Raw genomic sequence first — 19,327 nt, 5'->3', positions numbered from 1 at the left:
TGGACGATTCGCATTGAAGTACACACATAGGATGAGTCGGAAAAATGCAAGCAAACCATTCTCGTGATTTTCATTCAATAAACTCTCACATAGTGTACCATGTGTAGAATGAGAGTTTGCTGTAATGAAAGTAGCATATGTGTAAAACATTTTCAGAAAGACATTTTTTCCCAAATGAGCAAAGAACGACACAAAATCGCAGCCAGAGCATATGTACAACATTTGCATGCACTTCCTTATATGTATATTTTTACTCTTTAACTGGGCAAAGTCGTTATCATTCTCACAAGCTGATTGCAAATTATTCAAGTTCAGAAACTTTTCCTGTCCAACTTTTGCATCAAATTGGATGATCACAGATTTACGAGCAAAGTCTAATGGCAGTCCGATCATAGCTATGTCTCGATCTATTGAGTAAATAAGGATATTAGTGCACTGACAGTCAAAAACATGAAGCCAAATTTGGGTATCGGATTCCTCATGATTATGATTTAAATGGTGCCTTTGTTTGCCATTAACAGTCACAATTGCACCACTCCATGAAGGAGCCGATTCCAAACCAACATGGAATCCACCAGATGTAATGAATATTTGCTCTGGATTCTTGAAATGCGGTGGAACTATATCAAGAAACTTACTTGAGAGGTATCTACAAAGCATATGCTTATGTGAACGCCTTTTTAAGAATTTCATCCAGTTTTTTGGAAGGGGAACATTGTCATCTATACATTCGTATACTTCCTCTTCTTCAGCCGCTTCATCTCTACGAGACCTCTCGATACCTTTTGGTGAAAGCCCTTGAGTGTCTGCTTGGTCAAATAATATGCGGACTTCTTTAAACCCATTACGAAAATGAGAAGAAACCCATCTTGTCACAAGAAAATTGGCATAATCAAGGAACACCCGAAAATGCTTCAAAGGTGAAGAATATATAATGTTCATGCCTTCAATTATAATGCATGAATCAGGTTGCACATGGAAGGTAGACATTATTATTTCATGCTGCGAACTGTATCTTCTATCAAAAGAGTTATAGATCACAGATTTTGCCCCCTTGTATGGAAGGCCATTTGAAGCACATATTGCTCTTGGAACAGTGACAAATTGACACAGATCAGATACTGGTTTATTTGTTTCTTGGGAGTAAGCTATCGTCCTTTTATAACAAAGTGTTATCATTTTATTTTCCTTCTCAAGATCAGTCACCTTTTTTTGTCTCACCTTTTCTTTGGCAAATGTCTTTAAGTTGAATTTACGTGTAACTGGCTTTTTCACAGAAGTCTCGCCTAGCATAAAAGTGTGACAGAAAGCAATATGAGCATCTTCCCCCATTTGTCGATAGTTGAGCAAACACTTCTGTTGAATAGTTGTTGCAGGTGTTTGAGTAAAAAGTTGGAAAAGAGTCCTTGATTCAGCAACCTGAAACATACTTATACCTTGTAATTTGCTATAATATGCCCTTACATTGTCAAATTCTGACCTTATGACAGATATATCTAAGTCTCTCTGATATTTATTCTCATTCTCGATCCCAAATTGTTCTTCTAAATTCTTAATTAATTGAGCTTGCTGTTGCAATATCCCTGCCACTTTATTCATATCTTTTGGCATACTGTGGGAAAGAGCGGTTTTCGTATCTTTGTTGATTAGCATCTCATGGCCTTCATCAAATCCTACATATGAATAATTGCTACCAGAAATACTTGACACAAATGATCCTTGTTCAAAATGTTTTCTTATGTAATCTGGCATTCCACCAATCATTTTCAGATGAGCTGGAATTAGAGAGGAATAATTATGTCGATCAAAAGCTTGGAATACAGGAGCCATCTTTTTTAATGCCACTAAACGCAAATTCCAATCTCCCTTTCGCATTGCTATATGTAAACTTATATATGCAAAACAATCTTCCCTTAAAAACTGATACCAAAATTTGAATGTTTCACATTTCTGTGACATGTCATCGCAAAAGGTATCAAATTCATTAATGAGAGGGGTTATTTGTGACAACAAATTTAGCTCTGCTTCTTTGAATTCCTGCAGCCCTGTATGTTTTCCTTCATCAAATTTGATGTGAGACACTACTTTAGTCAACTCTTGCATAAAATGATCATTTGTTATTGCAACCTCTTTGCCTTGTCTGTTGTCTAAGAACGATTTTATCAAGCACATGAAAACAGCCTCATAACTTTGCATGATAAATCTGTGAGTTTTTTTGAAGGAAGAGCATGATGCCAAACTCTGGAGGGTCATCTTTTTATGTGCTAATTTAGCAACTTCTTTTAGTCCTGCATGCCAAAAGATTTTCATTATTACCTCTTGGTAATTTTTCAAAGTATGCCAGTCTCCCAAAAATGGCAACATCCAATCAAGTGACTGACCATACTCTTTCTTTAGATTAAGTAGGAGTTTCACAGTAGCTCCATCACCTGCTACAATAAGATGATTAATTGACCTACCTATTTGAAAGGCCTCACACAAAATGCCCAAGCAATTCTTTAATGTATTTGAGGAATCAGCTTTTTCATCCAGCACAAAGAGATATGCAAATTTTGATTTTTCAACTTCACGATTAACTTGCAGAGCTAACTTACATTTGAAACCTGGAAATTGGACTGGAAGGTTTGAATTGACCAGAGAGAATCTCTCTCCAACATAAATAAACATCTCAATAAAAAAATCTTTCAGTACTTTGTTATCACTTGTAGTACAAGAAAAATCATCAATAGATAATTGTGATCTCACGAATGTTTTCATTGACGGTATTTCAAAGTCAGTAACTCTAGCAGAAGGCAAAGCAGACTCATCAAGGCGAATCTTTTTTCTGGCAGTCGGCTTTTTTGTTCCAGAAGTGAATGTATCAGACTTGTCTAACATTGAAGAGGATGAAGAGACATCATGCACATTTGTATCTGATTCATCTTGAACAAGTAAATCCATTGGGTCTTCTAATATCTCTAATGAATCTAATTTTTCTGTGACTGGTTTTGGCTGTTGTGCCATAACTGATGTGCCATGCCAACTTCTAGGTACATCAGCCCTTACAGCAGCATAAGGGGAAAGAACATCAACATTGTCAATAGAAATTACGGTTAGTGAATTAGGAGTAAGTGTTGAAGTAATACCTAATTTTTGTCTTCTATCAAACTGCTGTTGCCAAAATCTAGCTAGTGTATCTTCGGAACAAGCAAGTCCTAAATTATTGCACAATTTCAGTAACTTTGATGATCGTGACAGCCTTTTGATAAGAGTTCCTGTTGCTATATGTACAGGATAACTGTTTTCCTCATTTAGAATACTCTGCAACAAACAAGTCAGAATTATTCTTTTGCACTTTCGCTTAGCTCCTGCTCTTGAAGTGTCTGAAGGAAAGTTAACAAATTCTTTTTCAACAAGTACAGATGTATTTTGGAAATATTTATATTCCTCTTTTGTGGCAGTTAACAAGGAAATTGCATTCCACACTAGTGGATGAAACAAGTTGTGTATTTCATTCAACTGAACTTTAATGACTGATGTAGGATCTTGTAAATAATGTTCTCGTATTTTTTTTTCCCTGAGACCGCAAGTTGGTATTACATTCACTAAGTACATGTGTAAAATGAGCATTCATCTCAGCAGAAGATTCATGAGATTCAAAAGAGGAATAATGTGTTTCTATACCATCACTGCCTGAGGCCTTGTTAAGTTTAATCTTCAATTGCCGAACTTCAAATGAATTTGAATGCCAAGCTTCAACAATGTCATCTACAGATAGATCACTAAGATAGAAAAACAAACCTTTCTTTCTTGCAGATTTGTGCATTTTGAGGACAATTCCAAACTTATCATGAATCCTAGTCAACAAAAATGCTTTTGATTTTGTCAATTCAAGTTGAAGTGCTGGATCTTTTACAGTCATCTTAAGATTTGAAAGGAAACAGTCGTATGCTGAACTTAACAGAAAACTCTTTGATGTGGAACATATTTTGGTGATATCTCTAAATGTTAAATTGAGTACTTTTGTCATTATTTCAGCCTCATCGTCACTTTCACATACATCAAGATCAATATTTTGAGAAAATTCTTCTTCTAGTTCTTTAAATGATTTAGGGGCTGAAGTATTTCTTATGGCAAATCTTTGACAAGAAGAACATAAAACGCTATCTTCTTGTAATACAAATTCGTCATTTACTGTTTGCAATCTAGTAGTGCACTCTTCTGAAAGTGATGAACATAAATACTTCCTACCATGTTTAAAATAAGATTTACAAAATGAGCACTGTATTTTAGTTTTAATGTTACGCAAATGAGACCTGTGTTTACTGCAGATAGGTATTGATTGTGGAATGGATAGTACTTCAAGGGAAAATGCATTATTAAAATCAGATAAACTACAAGATATATCAGTTTCTGAAATTTGATCGCACATAACATAATGAGACAAATGACATACAGGTCTATCTATTTTTCTTGTTTTTTCAGGAGTGTAACTTTCAGATTTTGTCTTTTTAAGGTACTTGAGGCGACATGCATTACAAATACATTGGTCTACATCTACTTGCGGGCATTTTTCTTGAATAATACGATTTAATGTTAAAGAAGATGATGATGAAATATGGAAATATCTATTAGATGTTTTACTACAAAGTTGACATGGTCCACATGGTTTTTTACCACATGGTGTCCTCTTCTTCACCCCAGTGAAAAAGTGACATGATTAAGGTGTAATGGCATTAAACAACATCTCGGGCAAGTTAACGGCGACATTAAGTCAGGAGGAAATGGTATGTGTATCATGGCAAGACGATGAAGGCAAGGTGAAGGCTTGGCTATTGCTGAATCGGAAGGTCTGGGTAAGTGCTGCTGTTGCATTTTTACCTCCTCGGGGGAATGGCCCACCTCCGGAGGCCGTGGCAAATGGTGGCGAGCAAGGCAAGATGGGGCGTCATGATGCTCCTTGGGGGAATGGCCTACCTCCGGAGGCCGTTGCAAATGGTGGCAAGCAAGGCATGATGGGGCGTCATGATGCTCCTTGGGGGAATGGCCTACCTCCGGAGGCCGTGGCAAATGGTGGCGAGCAAGGCAAGATGGGGCGTCATGATGCTTCTTGGGGGAATGGCCTACCTCCGGAGGTCGTCGCAAATGGTGGCAAGCAAGGCATGATGGGGCGTCATGATGCTCCTTGGGGGAATGGCCTACCTCCGGAGGCCGTGGCAAATGGTGGCGAGCAAGGCAAGATGGGGCGTCATGATGCTCCTTGGGGGAATGGCCTACCTCCGTAGGCCGTCGCAAATGGTGGCAAGCAAGGCATGATGGGGCGTCATGATCATGATGCTTCTTGGGGGAATGGCCTACCTCCAGAGGGCGTCGCAAATGGTGGCATGCAAGGCATGATGGGGCGTCCTGATACTCCTTGGGAGAATGGCCTACCTCCGGAGGCCGTGGCAAATGGTGGCGATTCTGGTATTTGATCATGATTGTGAAGGTAAGTCATCCAATAAAGGTTTGCTCTAAAAGATTGAATTTCTTTTATTTTCAAAATAATTTATTTGAAATATTTTTGAATTGTTCAGACTTCACAGGGCCTCCGAACAAACCTATACACATTATATCAGCTATACCAACAAATGGGAGTCATGATCAATCGTAAATCTATCTTTGTTCAAAGCAAGGTCCTAGGGAAAAAGAAAATTACCTAAGAAGACGAGGTGTTCGTTATGTGTCCATCCAACCTTAAAGACAGTGGATACCTTTAACGGCCAGAAAACCTGAACTTACCATCTCAGACTGTCATATTTTAGATATATATAGTAGAAGTCTTCTCATGAGAAAACTAAATCATCAGTACTTTGCTTGATAATAGAGAAAAAATGAATCATGATTTTCAATTTATTAAAGACGGGTGCCTTCTTAAATCAGAAAAACAAAAACGATCGAAGTCTGGGTTAAACGTATCTTCAGTATCTACGCACGTACACAGAAATGCCATTATGCCATACATCATCGTATGTAAATTGTAATAGTCGTTTCAACAGACGATTTTTAAATAATTGTTTCAAAACTCTTTCCAAGATGTCTCAGGTCATGTGATACATTTTCATCTATTACAAGTTCAAGAAAGTGAGTTGGATTACATAGCTTGTAGATAGGCTACTACAATTATACAATTATACTTTAGCTTCAGTCCAAAGTTGAGAAGAATCAGTGGTGTTTGCAAATGGTTTTTATTATTTTTATGGGTCTCTTGCAAATGTACATGTAGTGTATGCACATGTGGTACATAATACACCTGTACATGTAATATACACATCATGGTGTATATGCCCCCCCCCCCCCAAAAAAAAGTTAACAACACTGACAACTTACTTTTTCTCCTCTCCGTTTCTTTCTTTTCCGGTGCCTTTTCTTTCTCAACTTCCTGTCAACATATTGGTTGTGTCTGTTTGGCAAGGGAATGTCACATGATGGGATTTTGTGACACGGGATCCAAGGGGCATATGGGATCAAGACAGCAGTCTTGTATTCAGGGTGATGTCTGTGAGGTGGAAGTGCAGGTTTGGGCTTTTCCTTGACAGATTTCGTTGAAGTTCTGAAACCATCCAGGAAATATATGGGTCCAAGTTTCCAGCGAGGGGTCCTGTGACACTGATGAGATACACGTACTTGTTTTTTTTTGTAACTTTAGTGTTTTCCTTGGCGGTACGTCCACATGAACTTCTCCTTTTTTCTTTTTTTTCACGGGTTTGGGTGTGTGCAGTTTTTTTAATTCAGGAGGTATCCACACTGTCTTTTGATTGGAGGTGGGTGATTGAAGTTTGTGAAGTAGCTCAAAAACAAACGATTCAAAATATTGAGAAAGCTGAGTTACTCCTAAATTGTTCAAATGCAATCCATCACGACGGAATAAGATATCATCGTCTATGAAATATTCCCCTGCATCACAGAAAGTACAATTTGTAAGTTTTCTTGACAACTGTTCAATGTTTTCGTTGTACACAAGACTCTGCTCAAAAAGATTTTGATCGTCCCATCTAGGTAAAATTCCAGAGAACACAACTGTAGCTGAACGAAATAATTCTCTTACAGTATCAAATAGATTGATGAAGTCCTTTGCGTCCTTCTCCCAGAAACTATTTTTCAAGTTATTTGTTCCAACATGAATAAAAACGTAAGAGACAAACGTATCGTAACCACTTTCAAAAGTGTTCCGTAGTAATGTCCGTAGACTTTGAACGGTAGCACCAGGATAGCACAGCGTCTCTGAAGTCAAATTAATGGTGTCCAAGTTACAATGCCGTACTATGGAATCTCCGACGATTAGAATATCACATGAGGGCAGTGAGCGAACAGATCTGTGTGCAAGAGAAAAGAGTAAGTTACAAAATATGCAAATACAGTAACTACCATATTATATGTACAGACTAAATAAATACAAAATATATGGGAAGGATTTACTATGATTTTTAAAAATCAAATAAAATTGCATGTAGAATGGGTGTACACTACATGACTACAGTCATTGCCGTACCGTGGGTCGATCGAATGGGGGGGGGGGGGCATTATGTCACTACCTCTTCCCCCCATGCTGGGTCTTGGTACACGTGTATGCGTTGACTTATCCCCCCCCCCCCCCTTCCTGCGGTATGCCACTGACTGCTGTAAACACTGCATGTGACAGTGCAGGCTGCACATGTTATGCTACATGTAACTGTAAAAAGAAGACAAGCTACAGTTGAAGTTATTTACAGCCTTGTTAGCTGTTACACATTAGATGAGGAGTAAAATATACCAAAAAAAAAGTTTCAAGGGGAAGTTCAGCACAGTGATTAAGATGCTCCCTAGCTGAAAATTTACTTAACAACTTCGAACCAATACTGCTGTCAAAACTGATGTGGCATATTAATTTTTGCATGTTTCTAAAAATTACTCAAGAACATTTGGGTTTGGAACAATGGCAATAAGAAAAAAGAAACTTATGTCTGACAACAGTGTCATCAAAAAGTATGATTTTGAAAGTCAACTGTTATATGCTGATTCTATGAATATTTCTGTTGCTTTTAAAAAAATTGTAATATTGCAGAGAATATCTGTTCCCTTACTAAAACACAGGCTGAAACATGAAAGACCGGTTAGCCTGGAAAGCCCATTGAGTTTTAATTAAAAAGAGATGATTAAATTATATCTTATCTGGTTTTCCCCTCTAATGTGTCACTAGGCTAAACCAAGGTCACAAATTTCACTTCATAAATTAACATGTGGTTTGTTAGAGATGATTTCAAATTCTGTCCCAATACAGTAGACAGATGGGATCCGTCTCTCCTCGACAGACTTTTCATATATCGCTGGTACTTGTAACATGGTCAGTCCTCCTAAGGAGACGGATACCAACCACAGAGTTTACTCTTTATTGGTTAACTTGTTTATATACATATTTTGTATTCTATTTTGTCCTGGTTTAGGGGCCTGTCAAGAATTAGGACATCTTGCTATACTAATGCTAGATAAGAAGTCCAACAAGGAGAGACGAATCCCATCAGAGTGATCAGACTGACATAACATCTTGATGTAGACTACTAACATTAATAGTTCAGTCTGCATAACTTTTAAAGTTTAAAGCACAAAGATAATTTTGGTGAGGAAAATTTTTTTTGAAGAGAAACTTGTTCTACATTTCCTCGGTGGTCACAACCGAATTCCGAAGGATCAGTCAAAATGGCTTGTACAGATAACACACAAATGAGGAACTGAATAGACAGTTCATGTTGTAAGGGTATAGACTGTTTCATATTTGAATCGATCGATTGTTTGGAGATCGATAGACATGTTCGTTCGGGTGGAGCTGTCTTGAAAATGTGTTGATGTTTCGCTGGTTGATTTGAAGCCAAATAAAATGTTTGTAAACGGCAAGCCCTGTCTGATTCCTCATCATTTCCCTGTTGGTGCAAGGTTTTACCTAAGTTTCAATATAATGTGACCGTGACAATTTGATAAAGACACTGTCCTAGAAAAGATTTAGACCTATGTATTTCTGAAAAGCATTCAAACTATGAACCCAACTTAGATTATAAATCAATTTGATAATAAATAGGTAATACACTTTAGCCTAATTGATATTAATATTATGTACGTAGATCTACACCCAAGATTTATTCAGAGCTGCAGAGACCCTCTAACAAATCCGAAAAAAATCTAAGCTGATCCAAATTAAATCTAAAAGAGTTCAAACTAGATCTACAATTGTAGACTAGACCTAGAGTCTAGATCTAGTTTATGAAATATAAAAATAGCAATCAAAAGCAAGTGATTCAGAGCAATTACACATGCAAACCATTAATCTATATTCCTTGATGACTTACATTCAGAATTAGAAGGAAAAAGACCCGTTAGATTCTAGCTAGACTCTTTCAAGGTCTAGAGACCGTCCTAATCCGTTAATTTAACTAAAACCGAGAATTGCAGTCTTCACTTTTTCACTTTCAGATATCTGATCTCTAAGGATCACAAGATCTAGACTTACCTAAATTCAAAAAAAAAAAAATGGTTAAAGGCAAAACTTTCTTTGTGCTTTTAAACTTTAAATGCTCAAGTCAAGATCATGTCTCAAGTCAAGACTTCGAACTCAAACTCAAACCCCAAACTCAAACTCAAACTTCAAATTCAACTTCAACAACTTCAACCAGTGAAGACTTCCAAGTACAAACTTCAACTTTCTGTCTCATACAACATCATATAGAATCTAAAGAGTACAAAGACAAAGTAAAATATCGATATCTGTCGAGACTACTAATCTTCCTAAACAGCATGGAACTAGAAATAAAAATATTCGGTCTAAAGCATGACCAAATCAAAGTTCTAACAGTTAGACATTTATTTTCCGTAAAACACTTACAGTTGATCTAAATTATTACACGACAATAATTTGTATGTACGGGACTAAAGCCAACGTTCCCCACGCTACGATTCATTTGCAGTTGCCCGACAAAATTTGCACATTTTCGCGCCACTACAGAAATAACCGAGTGGCAACTTCCGGTTTGAAATGTCTGCTGATGTACTTTGGGGTTCTTTTGTTGCCTAAATTCCACGCAAAAACAATTTTGCGTCAATTTCGTTTTGGCATTTATCGAATCATCGACTTTTCGTCTGTCGAATTAATTGCAAACGAAACGATTTCATTCTGTACCAGAGTCAGGAACCAAAACCGAAATTTGCACTTCGAAATTATGCTTGAAATATCGACAAATTTTCAAGTGACTTTAGGCATTCATAAAACCTCTAAAAAATAAGAAAGTAATGACGAATTTTATATCAAAATGAAGAGCATAATTCGGAGATTGACTTACCGCTGCATGCTGCCATGTTAACTGAAGTTATCGACTAACTATCTGAATGGAAGCACAATGCTGCACAATAGTCTCGGGAAATCTCGCTAACTTCAGTTCGCGAAACTGAAGCGAGACCGAAACGAGACGCTGAATAAATCTCCGGCCGCTGCCTCATTATAATGCGTGCTGCGCACTGACTGTCTTCTTTGTGAAGGAAAATTTATATTTCATAGATACTCAATTCAAATTAAGGGTACAGAGGCGCGTCCTGAAAAACGCGGGTAAGCGGTATTTTTCTTTTCTTTTTATCTAGTGTATTTTAATGACCGCAACCACCCCCCCCCCCCCCACACACACACACAGTACAGTACAGTAGGGTCTTCCTTGAATCAGATTTTCTAGAATCTGCCATCTTAGGCAAGAGGGGAATGGTATTCATATCTTTAAATATTGTTGGTTAATTCGTGATGTACGTGTATGATCTGGGTGGCTCAGGACTCGTCTCCGTGCCCCTTTCGGAGCATGAGTGAGACAACCTGGGGTGGCTAAATACAGTCTAGGGTCCCGTGTCATAACGAGTTGCTATCAATTGCAAGTTGCAATTAATCGCAACTTAATGTAGTCGCGTTGTATTGAACTTGCGATTGATCGCAACTCTTTATGAGATGGGGCCCAGGTTTAAGTAGAAAGAGTCAAAATCTTCAAAAAGAACTGACGATTTTTTTATCAAAATCGAGTGGAAATGAGGAATTACCTGAATTTTGAAGTTTCCAAAATTTTTATTTAACACTTTTTAAAACACAAACTGCATATCAATATGCAAATGAGAGAGATGATGTCATATTATGGCCTCACGATATATTTAGAATTTGTATATTTTTTTTTTCGTGTGTTTAAGTTTTCATTATAACATGTAAAAGTATGTCCCTCATAGCAAAATATATTGCAGTTAACTTTATTGTGCATCTTTCTAGAGAGGAGTTAATGTGAATTTAACATTCTGATTCCTGAAATATGAAATTTTCGTCAACCCGTGAGGTAAATGACATCGACTCACTTGTTTGCATATAATTCGCCTATTCATATCGATCGTGTAACTAATGTCATAACTTCCCTATTTTTCAGCCAAGTTTCAACGTTGTGCTTGGTGAAATGTCATTATTTACCCTTTCTATTGATCTGAACTTGAACCTGGACTGGAGTTAGCATTTTAGATACTACCTAGGCCTCTGAGCTCTGGGGGCATTTCATAGGAACTTGTTGGATAAAATATCTGACAAGTCAATTATATACGACAAGTTTTGAAAATTCTTTAGTCTGATTGGCTGATTTCTCTGAACTTGTCAGATATAATTGACTTGTCGGATATTTTATCCGACAAGTTCCTTCATGAAATGCCCCCCTGGTCCGCTAGTCGCACCAAAATAATACATTTGACATTTAACTACAGTGGGGGGAATAGAGGGGGAAAGGGGGTAGAACATACCTGAAGGGTGGGAGGATTGCGGCAGCTCCTTCATTACGCAAGTAGAGGTTCAGGTGTTCCTGCCGGTATAGGGTTGGGATCGGGGTCAACTCCCTCGCCGCCCTTTCCTTGATACTGCTTCTGGTGGATTGAACAGCCACAGCATCGACATTCGGGGGATGGTCGTGCGGGAGCCCGGCGGCGGGGTTGATGAGGGCTCCCCCACCACCGACCTGGCATTTGGCAGTGCCGCTACATTGCCTGTTGCGGCACCGCCAGTACACAATACCAGCGTCTGTCCTCCTCCTTTCTGTGTACAAGTAACCATTCATGGTAAGACACTTCCCGCGTTGCGAATTAATCACCGCGAAGGGAGGATGCTCTCCCTCGGCCATCTCTTAATTCAAACTCACAATCACAAGATGTAATTCACCAAAAATAATACTGAGGATTGCGCACGTATGTGAAAGGGAAGGGTAATTGTTCAGCAGTGATCAGTGCAACCCAAATTCGAAAGCAATGTTTCTGGTAGGTTGATTTTCCCGCCTCTGCTGGCGCGCGCGCTCCTCTTCCGGAGTATCGAATGACACCAGGAGGAAAAGTTATCACAGTCACAACTCCGAGAATGACAGCTAAGACCAGGCAACTGACATTTTTGTTAGGTGTTCCGAGAAGATTAAACCTCGGTGCGCACAGATTTCTATTTACACTCCAGCATTTGTACATAGGTCTTGCTGAGAGCCCAGAAACTGCAGACATTAGTTTATTAGACATGTTAAAAGTCCAAGGAAATTTGATGAAAAATAAGGAAATTATAAAATCTTGAACTTGAAGTTTCGGAAATGTTCATGAAACATTCTTGATCAATCGACATGAATTGAGTCAGTGGCGTAATGAGCCAAAAGCGTTTTTCTTTATTTTTTGTGGGGGGGGGGGGAGGGCACAACCTTTGAGATGGAGCGGAGCGACAGAGCGAGCGGGCGAGGGTCTAGGATGGGTATCCCCATCCCACAGTAAGCAGTTTTTTTTTTTTTCAACTTGAAAATGTGCAATCTCAGGCACACCTAAGAAGAAAATTTCGACTCGACGCGTATTAGTCCTATTTGAGTAAGCGTACCACGGGGTTCATTAGCGTAGCCGGGGGGGGGGGCAATTGCCACCCCAATAACGGATTTTCGGAATTTTGTCGGTACATGTGGAACTTGTGGGTACAAGTGAACAATCCAACAAAATCATTGAACGAAATTACATTTTTGCAGTGCAAACATACAAAATTTGGAAAGCTCTCTCGCTCCGCTCGCTCGCACCAATACGTACTCATCCGTTGCCTCGCAAAGTTGTATGTCGGCAACAGTCATATTATACATAGCATTTGTAGGGATAAACATGTAGATGCAACTTCAAATAGATTATCTTCCAACACGATGTGACCCATCGCCGACCCCGATATATTTTTTGAAGAGTTCGATCGGAACCTTTGATATCTGAAAGTAATATCAAAGTCGCACCTATAATGAGTCAAAACTTATTTTCAATTTAAATATACTATGAAATTTATGACTTTATTGTCTTTGTCGGTAAAACAAATAAAATGTTTGTTTCTCACTTTCTGTGGCAAATTACCACTCTTCCCAAATAGCCAGACAGATAATGTGTTTTTATAGTCACTATAGTGGGAATAATTTAGTGACCACTGGCCATTAACACAACACGAGTAGATAATTCCTTTCCCGGAGCTACGGTTTACTATTGTCGAGAATAGATATAAGGATATTCTGGTTTGTATAGTGATTTATTGTATGTTACACTTTAATGAAATCATCAACACAATTATAGATTGGATATTAATTGAGAGTAAAGAAGATGATTTCAAGCCATTCAACTAATTATTTATATAGCAGTGATCACGTATTTCACTTGGTAGATGAAAGGCCTCATCACAGAAAATCAAAGTAACTATATAACAGAAAATATGTCATTATAAAAACAAAAAAAGTTTGTTTCTCAATATTGCAAACGCACCCCACAGCATCACACCCCCTCTATTATCGTTTGTTTCGGTCCGGCCCTTTTTATGCGGCTTGGAATAAAATTAGACTTTTTTTTTTAATTTAGCAAAGATAATTTTAAGGTACATAATTGTCATAATTATGTTTACGAGTTCATGTTTTCCCGGTCAGTCGAATTATAACACACTTCCCCAACATGTCGTCAAGTCGAAATTTCCTTCTTAATTGTGCCCCATTTTGCAAATTTCAGAGTAAAAAATTTTCCTCTTTAAGTATGTCCAGAGATTTCACATTTTCAAGATGAAAAGTGAAAAACACCCTACCATTGCAGGGGGGGGGGAACACCCCCTCCCACCCCACCCCACCCCCCCCCCCCCCGGCTCGGTCACTTCTCTCCCTCGGAAAGAGTTTTCGAGTTCAAGAATAATATTCCCTCTTCCTGGTCGGTCGAATCGTGGCACACTAAACCCAATATATAGTACATGTCATTAAGTCGAAATTTTCTTCTTATAGGTAAGCCCAATATTGCACATTTTGAAATAAAAAAAAAAAAACTCCCTTCCGTGGGAGAAGGGACACCGCCCACATTCACGACAACAACTAAAAACAATACGAAATTTCCATGACATTCATTTATTCATGTCAATATGCACAACTATACCACCATACGTCTACGAGTATGTCTGCTAGTACTTACAATCAAGCAATTACAAATCAGCATTCAAATACCGCACCTTGCCATCGTGTGATAACAGTCTTTCGCTAAAGGACTGGTAAATTGCTAATTTTGTGAATCAGTAGAATGATCTGAAAATTGCGTCTTATGGGCCACACTCTCTCGAAGGTTACTGAAACAAAGAGGTCACCCCGGCCACTGGACAACAACCTACTGCATCTCTCTCAGTAACCACATCCCAGCACTACATACATGTAAATGTAAACACACACACACACACACACACACACACACACACACACACACACACACACACACACACACACACACACAAACGGAACACAGTACTAGTATACGAGAGCATCCCGTGTCAATCCATCCAACTACACGCCCACTTCGCGCGGATCGTTAGTACCTTCACTAGTGTACCAAACGCGATGGAAATCAAATTACTCGATAATTCCTCATTCGCGATCCCGCCAACATCGCTGCATGCATGCGCACGGAGGTACGGGTGGACTGGGGTGGTCGGTCGAAATGTAGTTCTGTTTCGTATGACTGAGCTAGTTTATCGTTGTTTTGTTATTTTACGGACAGAATGTAGACTGGATAGTCATGTCTCACCATTGATTAGTATGTCTCACACAAACGGAGCACAGTACTAGTATACGCGAGCATCCCGTGTCAATCCATCCAACTACACGCCCACATCGTAACAACTAGAATAGTCTAATATTCATTTTTGTGCTAATCAAGGGCAGGGTTTAATATGAATAGTTCATGACAGTGAGACGGACTGGACACTAGGCAAAGTGGTATATTCATTATTAGCATGACCAGATGGAAATGATCAGTTTGGGTAAATTGTTGAGAGTAAAACTATATCAGTTGGGAGTACACCAACTGGGTATAGACGAGTATAGACCAATTGGGAGTAGACAAGTTGGGAGTAGACCAATTGGGAGTAGACCAATTGGGAGTAGACCAATTGGGAATAGACCAGTTGGGAGTAGACCAGTTGGTAGTAGACCAGTTGGGAGTACACCAATTGGGAGTAGACGAGTTGGGAGTAGACGAGTTGGGAGTAGACCAATTGGGAGTAGACGAGTTGGGAGTAGACCAGTTAGGAGTAGACCAATTGGGAGTAGACAAGTTGGGAGTAGACCAATTGGGAGTAGACCAATTGGGAGTAGACGAGTTGGGAGTAGACCAATTGGGAGTAGACGAGTTGGGAGTAGACCAATTGGGAGTAGACGAGTTGGGAGTAGACCAGTTGGGTATAGACCATATTGGGTATGGACAAACTGAGGGTTGGACGATATGATAACTAGACAAAGTGAATGTAGACTAACTGACTTGTAGACGAGGTGGGAGTAGACTAACTAGTAGTAGACAAAATAGATATTAGACGACATGGCAATTAGACATTGTGAGTGTAGACGATTTGGCTATTAGATCAACTGTTTTGTAGACGAAATGCTCCTTAGACGAGTTGGGTATTAGACAATACAGGTAGTGGACAAAGTGACAATTAGACAATATGGGTACTGGACAAAACGAGTTGTAGACCAAATGGGTATTAGACTAAGCGGTAATAGACGATGTGCCAGTAGACCAATTGGAAAATAGACATAGTGGCTGTAGACGAGGTTACTATAAACCCTATGGCTGCGCCCTGTGCCGTAAAATGTCTGCTGCCCTCAACGAACCCGAATCGGTCAATAATCTATAAACGCGCAATATTTCAATGAAGTTTGAAGTTGAAGTTTGAAGTTTGAAGTTTGATGTATTACTCAACGACCCTCATGGGGTATGGGAGTACAATGTCAATTGAAAATACACAAAATAAAAAAATTTCAAATAAGAATTAACATATATACATGTATAATACAAATGTATACAAGATATCAACATACTTTTCAAATAAAATTTGCATATTAAAGTATGTTATTAATAATATGTTATGAATAATATACTACACAAATGTAAATCTATCACATGAATTACGAACAATGCAGGCACTGCCTGATGCAAATAATCACGCAAAGGGTATTATAAAATAAACTAAATCAAACGAAATAATAAAGTGCAGTAGTTAACTAAAAAAGGACATTATTACCTTACAAAACCTCGAAATGTTTAACGAAGTCTTTTTCTAAGTGGAATTGAACAGTTGGTCATATTTAAATGTGTTAGGATACTTCCTATAATACTTTTCGAGAAATCTTTTACGTTCTGTCTTAAAGTAGGGACATACAAATAAATAATGAAATTCATCACCAATATCATTTTTAGAACAATAGGTACACAAACGTTCAATTCTTGGAATGTCTTTGTAACGCCCAGACACTATTGGAAGCTTATGATTAAGGCAACGAAAACGTGTTAAAGATATCCTATTATTTTCATTAAGACGATTCAGATACTTTTCAAAGCATAATTGCTGCTTAAAAATTCTATAAACAGTGCATTGATTGTTTAACTCAACATCACTGTGCCACTTCTGTTGACTCATATCTTTAATTTTTGTATCTATTATTCTTTTGAATGAAGATAAAGATAGATTACTTGCTTGACTCTTCCACACGTCAGAAAGGCCTAAGCTATCAAGAGTATTCTTTACTTTAAGAATCTAACCCATCTGATTTTTTCCCTTCAAAAAGGAGAAAAATTCAAAGCTATAAATGATGCTTGATAATTTAGCTGATTTCCCATTTACGAGACGATACCAGAACATTAGCATTCGACTAGTGACAGTTTTTTTTTTCTAATTTGTAGTGCCCAAGTTCACCGTAAGTCATACAATTGGGAGTTCTCTTGTTCAGACCAAGCAATTCTTTACAGAACTTCAAATAAAACGTTTCAATTTGAATTACATTTTCAAAACCCCAAACCTCACATCCATATAACAGAATTGGTAATATCAATTGAATAAATAGCTCAAGTTGTATATCAACAGGTAGACAAAGAGATGCGATTTTGCTCTTCATGGAGTACATAGCTCTCTGTGCTTGAGTTACTTGTTTATTTATAGCTTTTTTGAAGCTATTGTTATAGTTGAAATTTTTTCCTAAATACACATCCTCATCAATTACACTTAAAGGTTCATAGGCAAAATAAAACTTCGGAATATTTCTAACTTTTCCTCTAGAAAAAATAACAACATTCGTCTTTGTGGTATTAACAGTAAGATGCCACAATTGGCAATAATCAGAAAGAGCGTTAAGAGCATCTTGTAAATCATTCGCACTTTCAGCAAGTACAATAGTATCGTCAGCGTACAAAAGAGTGAATAAATTTATATAAACATCCATTTCATTCTCATAAAAGCAATCGTAAATTGATGTAGATAGAGAGCTCAGACCATTGTATGTCTCTTGTAAAAAAAAGATTCAAAATCATTAAGATACAGTGCAAATAAGATTGGAGACAAATTTTCACCTTGCCTTACTCCTACGTTACTCTGAAAAAAGTCTGATTTCTTACCACCATATGAAATGCAAGATTTAGCGTTGTCGTATATTTTGACTATTACACGCAATAATTTTCCATCAATCCCGTCCTTCAATAATTTAATCCAAAGCGAACTTCGATCAACTAAATCAAAAGCTTTTTTATAATCCACAAAAGCACAATACAATTTCTTCTTTTTTTGTAAATGCCAATCAACAACTGCGTGCAATGAAAAAATATAATCCATGGTAGAATAACCTGACCGGAAACCGGCTTGAACTTCACCAAGTAGATCATAAGAGTCAATGAACACAGTAATGCGTTCATTTAGAATAGCAGTGAATAGCTTACCAACACAACTTAAGAGGGTGATACCCCTGTAGTTATCAGCAGCATCAGGTGAGCCTTTACCTTTGAACAAAGGTTTAATCAAGCCTACCACCCAGCTTGAGGGTATAATACCTGTGTCAAGCACTACATTAAACAGTTTGGTAACAAGTTTCAAAAGAGATTTAGAACTATTCTTTAACAATTCGTTTAGAATCGTATCATCCCCAGGAGCCTTGTCATTTTTAAGACGTTTAAGCTGCTGTATCACTTCAGACTCATCAATTCTTCGATTCAATTCATAATTCATACCAATGCCATAATCAAGTTCTACGACATCAGTATTCGAAGCTTGATTGTTTAAGCTTTTAAAGTGTTCAAAGAAATATTCTACTGAAATGTTCGAAGATGCTTTAGTTCCTTTTTTGTTTCTACTTATAATATTCCAGTAATCTTTGGGATTTTTTACTTTTGAAACTCCTTATGTTAGTATGTAAGTCAGCAAAGTATTTTCTTCTCTTTGATCGTACAAAGTTTTTATAACTTTTGCCAATTGCTCTCTTTTCATCTATATAATCTGATCTATTTTCACGACATTTGTTTTTAATTTGCATGAATTTTTTCCTATATTCTTTGCACTCTTTATCAAACCATGGCTGTGAACTAGAAAGAGTCGTTTTGCTAATATGCGATTTACTCTTCATTTCGTGCAGCATTCCAGATGAAGAAGCCGCATTAACATACACTTCTTGCAATAGATTGGTCGCTTTGTCGATGTCCTCTTGACCAACATTATCAACATTTATGGACTCGATAGAGGAATCTAATTCGGATATAGCAAAAGCGTTCAGACCATCTACAAACTCAGACTTCCTATCGTTATTCCATTAAATCCTTCTCATTTTTGTGTTATAATTGTTATCATCCTTCTCGGAACTATTGACCGTATTGTCAATACTTTTCAAACAAGGAACAGTTGATGACGTTTTTGCATGGATACTTAAGACGATCGGGCAATGTTTGTCGGACAAGAGTTCATCAAACATATCCACATAAAAGTTACTGAGGTTCATAAATAGTCCAGATGAGG

General features: G+C 37.8%; 1 protein-coding gene across 1 annotated transcript; it reads right to left on the bottom strand.

The window, feature by feature from the left end:
- Positions 1-722: 722 nt before the first annotated feature.
- On the bottom strand, positions 723-4,411 carry LOC140239129 (uncharacterized). The gene is given in 3 exon segments (XM_072319012.1): positions 723-806; positions 1,222-3,555; positions 3,557-4,411. Coding segments are annotated over 3 exon segments (3,273 nt in total).
- Between the last annotated feature and the right edge of the window lie 14,916 nt (positions 4,412-19,327).

The sequence above is a fragment of the Diadema setosum genome, chromosome 15 (genome assembly GCF_964275005.1).
Source record: "Diadema setosum chromosome 15, eeDiaSeto1, whole genome shotgun sequence".
NCBI lineage: Eukaryota > Metazoa > Echinodermata > Echinoidea > Diadematoida > Diadematidae > Diadema > Diadema setosum.
Note: the sequence above shows the minus strand (reverse complement) of the source record. Positions and strands in the feature narration are given on the sequence as shown.